Raw genomic sequence first — 4,993 nt, forward strand, 5'->3', positions numbered from 1 at the left:
TAGTGTAGCCTAAACTCAGTTCTGGTGATACCTCCAACATCATTCTTTTTCTTTCAGGGTTGCTCTGACTATCCAGGGTTTTTTTGCCCTTCTATATGATTTTTGAGGTTGTTTTGTGTATTTATCTTATGAAGAATCTCAGAATTTCTATGAGGATTGTATTCATCTATAGACATTTAGGGTCTTTACATGAGACTATTTTACTGTTTCATTTTAGTTTTTCTTTCATGAGGGATCACTGATAACTTGTTTCTAGAATGTTTTTATTTTCTTCTTGAAACTTCTATCACGGGCATTTTAAAGTTTTTAGATAAACCTATAGTTTTGTTATCTTGCTTGTTGTAATATATGGATTACCACTTTTATCATCACTAATTAAAAATATCTGTCTGCCAACACTGAAATTTTGCTGCCTTGGTTAATGGTATCTATTGTTTTCATGTATAAATATGTATATATTTATTTAATATGAGAACTTTCTGGTTCTTGGTATGATGAGTTCTATTCTTTGGAGACCCAGACTGTTTGGCATTATGTCCTCAGTGTCTGAGTGTCCTTACACTCTGTTTTCCTGACAGCACCCCAGTAGGACAATGGGGCCCTGACATTGGTGTTGACAGTGGAAGACTAGGGTTGCTTGGCACCTGACAGAGAGGGGCTCCTTATTGTATCTGGAGAAGTCCGGAACCCCAGCATCCATGTGGTCTCCACATCAAGCAGATTTTAAAATGACTTTATGACATTGAACTTACATTTCCTTCTTCCCCCAAAGACAAAGTCTGGAGCTGTTACTCAAAGGATTGGAAGCCATTTAATTCCCACTGCAACTTCCCTAACATTGACACTGCATCTTGGAGAGAGAGTGAGAAGAAGTGCTCCAGCATGGGTGCTCATCTGATGGTGATCCACAGCCAGGAAGAGCAGGTGCATCCTGGGAGAGAGTGGGGCCCGGGCCTGGCCTGCTGTCTGCCTCTTTTTACTAAGAGGGAGTTTGGTTGACATGGGTGTTGCTGATGTGGCAGAAGGCTTTCCATCAGGAAGCCGGAAAGGTTGCTTCAGCCTTGGCATGCTACACCTTGTCCCTGCTTCAGTGAAGCTGAACAACCCGCAAGGAACCATGGCAACAGAAATGCAACATCTGAGGTGGAGGGAGGGATGAAGTGTTTCTGCTTGAAAGACCAGTTTGTGATTTCAGCACTCTAATGCTTCCTGTAGTACCCACTGCCTAACAGAGGAGGGCGCAGAGCTGACTAGGGAAAGGGGATCAAATCAGGAGAGTCACAGCCAACCATCAGAAATAACATATCTGAGGTTATGAATGGAGAATGCTTACATCTGCTAAATTCTCTCATGCACAACTTTCAAGAATGGTGCTGGGGAAGAAAAGAGGGGAGTGAGTCTGAGATGAGAATTCATTATGATCATGAACAGAGATCGTTTCTGACGTGATGGAAATCAGGCCTCTGAGTGATGACTTTGTGTCCTGGTCAGCTGGAGAAGATGGCACTCCTGGGGGTGGGGGTGGTTCTTGTATTCCTTGATCCTTTCTTTGTCTTCTGATCTCTGTGTGACCAGAAAAAAAGTCAGTCAAAATATCACAGTGTACCTCTAAAATGATAGTTAATGAGTATTAGTCTATAATTTGAAAACTGTTGAGGGGCCTAGAGAGATGAATAGGATTTGATTATTATGTATTTCCATAGGTGCATCGTATAAAACACTATAATTTTGTGTAGTTAAAATAATTTTTTAAAGATCTTATAAAAATTCAATAACAGGAAAAGAAACACTCCATCCAGGCTGAATGCTGTACTTTTCTTTTCTCTTAGGATTTCATCACCAAGATCCTGGATCCTAAAGCTGCTTATTATATTGGGCTTTCAGATTCAGGTCACCGACAGTGGCGATGGGTTGATCAGACACCATACAATGAAAGTGCCACGTGAGTCCAGAGTTACCTAGAGGAGTCCTGGGTCCTGGAGCATGAGAAGATTTAGGGTGTTCCACCTGTTGGTTATGAAATTAAAACAGCTCACTCCTGGTGTGAGTGCTGGGGATGGAGTTACTTTTATCCCCATTTCCTCATCAAAGAGTCCTGTGAGACACATGTTACTGATATTCTCAGGAGAGATGAGGAAATTGAGTTTGAAGAGTGAAGCATGATAAGTACCCAGGGCACCCAACCAAGGTGCTACACCATGGTGGGTTTCATTATGTTTTCAGTCCATCTCTATATTTAACAATAGGATTTAATTATTTTTATTTGTGTGTATATCTGTGTCTCTCTGTGAGTGTGTGCCATGTGTATGTGGGTGCCCGTTGAGCCCAGAAGAGGTTGTTGGATCCCCTGGAGCTGACATTACAGGTGATATGATCATGCCAATATGGGTGCTGGGAACAGAACTCTCACATTTTCTGGAAAAGCAGCAAGTACTCTTAATGTCTGAGCCATCTCTCCAGTTTTCATTTATAGTGTTACAATAAAAATTATTATCAAGATCATAACTGATTATTTCTCTTAAATCAAAAGCCCACATTCTGATATTGTTATGTGTTGTACTTATATAAGTATTTATAAACTCTAATATCTTAGTATGTTCCAACATTCTATCCTGATTTCTGTTGTTAGAAACAGGTAGTGATGTTATTCTCATTTTCAGTCTTCAGAGGAGACAGGTAGAAATCTAGGATAGTAAGGCACTTGTCCTAGATGTCAGAAATAAGTCGACTATCTAGATATTTTAAGTAGTTCTCCAGTCTCTAAACTAAGACTGCTCTAAAGTGGAAAAAAAAACTTATATTAAAACATGAGAATAAGGAGAGACCTTTTCAGCAATAAATAAGCACATTGAATGACTGTCGCCAGGTACCAAGACCTAGGGATGAAGTAGCCTCTGGGATGTGTTCTAGGAGAACAGTTAGGTAACAAACAAAGAGATCATTGAGTACCACGGCCCATTTTCCACAGCCATGTCAGGCATGGGTGGTGGAGAACGGTTGATTTGTACACACCTGAATCTGATTTCCACAAATTCCCACCGCATCCTCAGGCTTACTTACTCTTGTTTTCTCTTTCCCAGCATCACTGTGGGAAACACCCTGATGCTCTTTCCTCCCTTCCAGGTTCTGGCACTCAGGTGACCGCAACAGTGAAGATGAACAATGTGTTATAACAAATCATCCATATTCTAGTTGGGACTGGAATGCTATCCATTGCAATGATAAACAGAAGTCAGTTTGGCAGATGAAGAAAATATACTTATGAATCAAGCCTTCTCCATGGACATGGATTGCATTTTTATCCAGCATTACATAGACACCTGGAAAGACCTTCTTGTGGAAGAGATGACCATAGAAATTTAGGTAGGCAGCCAACAGTTTTACATATGATAATACCTGTCCCCATATGTACTTATTTATTCATTCATTACTCTTTATATAATCAGAATTTCCCATATACCAGAGACTCCACAGGATCCTTTGTGCATATGCAGAAGCACTCCAGCTTCTCTGTCCATCCTTAGATTCCTAAAGTCTCATTTGATCATAGAATTGTATGGTGTGGACCCTCTACCCACCTATTTCTGTCTTTGTTCCTCTGTATTTGGATTTATTGATGTATACTTGACAAATAAATCATGTATATTTGCATTACTCCGTCTTGACTTGATATGGAAATGTATTATGATGGCTACCACAATCAGGTGAACTGCACCCTCTATTACCTAATTTAGTTGTCTGTTTTGTGTGTGTGTGTGGTGTAGAACATTTAAGATCTTCTTAAGCAAATTCAGACAGACAGGGTGACATTGTTACCTATTGTCACTTTGATCCTCAGTGCTTACTCACACTTGCTCTGGCAGTTTGTGCCCTTCCATCAGCATTTTCTCATGTCTCCCAATACCTGCACTACCAGAGACCTTAAGGAACTTGGTCCCCATGGCTAGTGTGTCAGGTGCTGTGGGTGCCGTGAGGCTGATATGGGCCTCTAATGGTGGCTGATCCTGGGCTGGATGACCTTCCTCAACAGCCTTTGCCCTGTGGATGGACACTGAGCAGACCCCCATGTACCATGGAAGCCTGAATGCCACTTAACACTTTGGAAGCCTTTTCAACTTCTTATCATGAATAATTTGAAACAGAATTTGAGGGATGATATCATCAATACTCCTATAACTACCATCTGTAGTAATGATTGTTGACATTTTGATAATTATATATATTATATATATATTTGAGTATGCATATATATGTACATGTTATTTGATAGGGCACTTGAGAGCTAGTTTGATACATAACACTTCAGGCAATATTTCAGTATTCATCATCTGAAATTTTCATTGCACAACAAAACAATACCACTATCACTCTTTAGAAAATTTAACAACTCTTCTCTGATGTGATGTATGATCTTGCCTGTATTTTGTTAATCATCCCTAAAGTGTTTCTTATGGCTGTTCTGGTAGCTCCATCAGGAGTACCCAGGGTGCCATTACTTCAAGTCAACTGTCTGCAGAGTCCCAGGATCCCATGATACCTGCAGGTTTATGAGCTGCTAGGATGACACACTGAACTAACGATTCTGTTCTATTAGGATTATAGTTTTGTTATGTAGAAAGATACAAAGCAGATCTAAAGTGAGGGACATATCAGGTGAGGTCAGAGGGTCCCATAAAGGGAACTTCCATAGACCCCATGGATGCATCTCCTTCCCAGAATGTTAATGAGTGGCAGTATACAGAACAGGCCAACCAGGGGGCACTCATCTGAGCTCTGCTGCTCAGAGATTTACCAGAGTTCATTGTATAGGTGTGAGTGTTTGGTTGATAAGAGAGTGAACTCAGCCTTCAGCATCACTTCCCTGCCAGCGTGAGCATCTCATGGCTCAAAAGCTTCACACTTTAATCACATGGTCAGTGTTTCTGAAATAATGAGCTCCCACCATGAATCGTCTTGTTAGCATGAACTGTGAAAGAACTGAGCAGCATAAAGC

General features: G+C 40.7%; 1 protein-coding gene across 1 annotated transcript; it reads left to right on the top strand.

Moving 5' to 3' along the window:
- Positions 1–765: 765 nt before the first annotated feature.
- LOC128099750 (C-type lectin domain family 4 member A-like) lies at positions 766–3,265 on the top strand (the record flags this gene model as incomplete). Its single annotated transcript, XM_052721570.1, has 3 exons — positions 766–924; positions 1,830–1,942; positions 3,124–3,265. Coding segments are annotated over 3 exons (414 nt in total), but the record flags the coding sequence as incomplete, so codon positions are not given.
- Positions 3,266–4,993: the final 1,728 nt, after the last annotated feature.

This window comes from Peromyscus californicus, unplaced genomic scaffold, assembly GCF_007827085.1.
Source record: "Peromyscus californicus insignis strain IS unplaced genomic scaffold, ASM782708v3 Scaffold_6__1_contigs__length_162567912, whole genome shotgun sequence".
In the NCBI taxonomy this organism is placed as follows: Eukaryota; Metazoa; Chordata; class Mammalia; order Rodentia; family Cricetidae; genus Peromyscus; species Peromyscus californicus.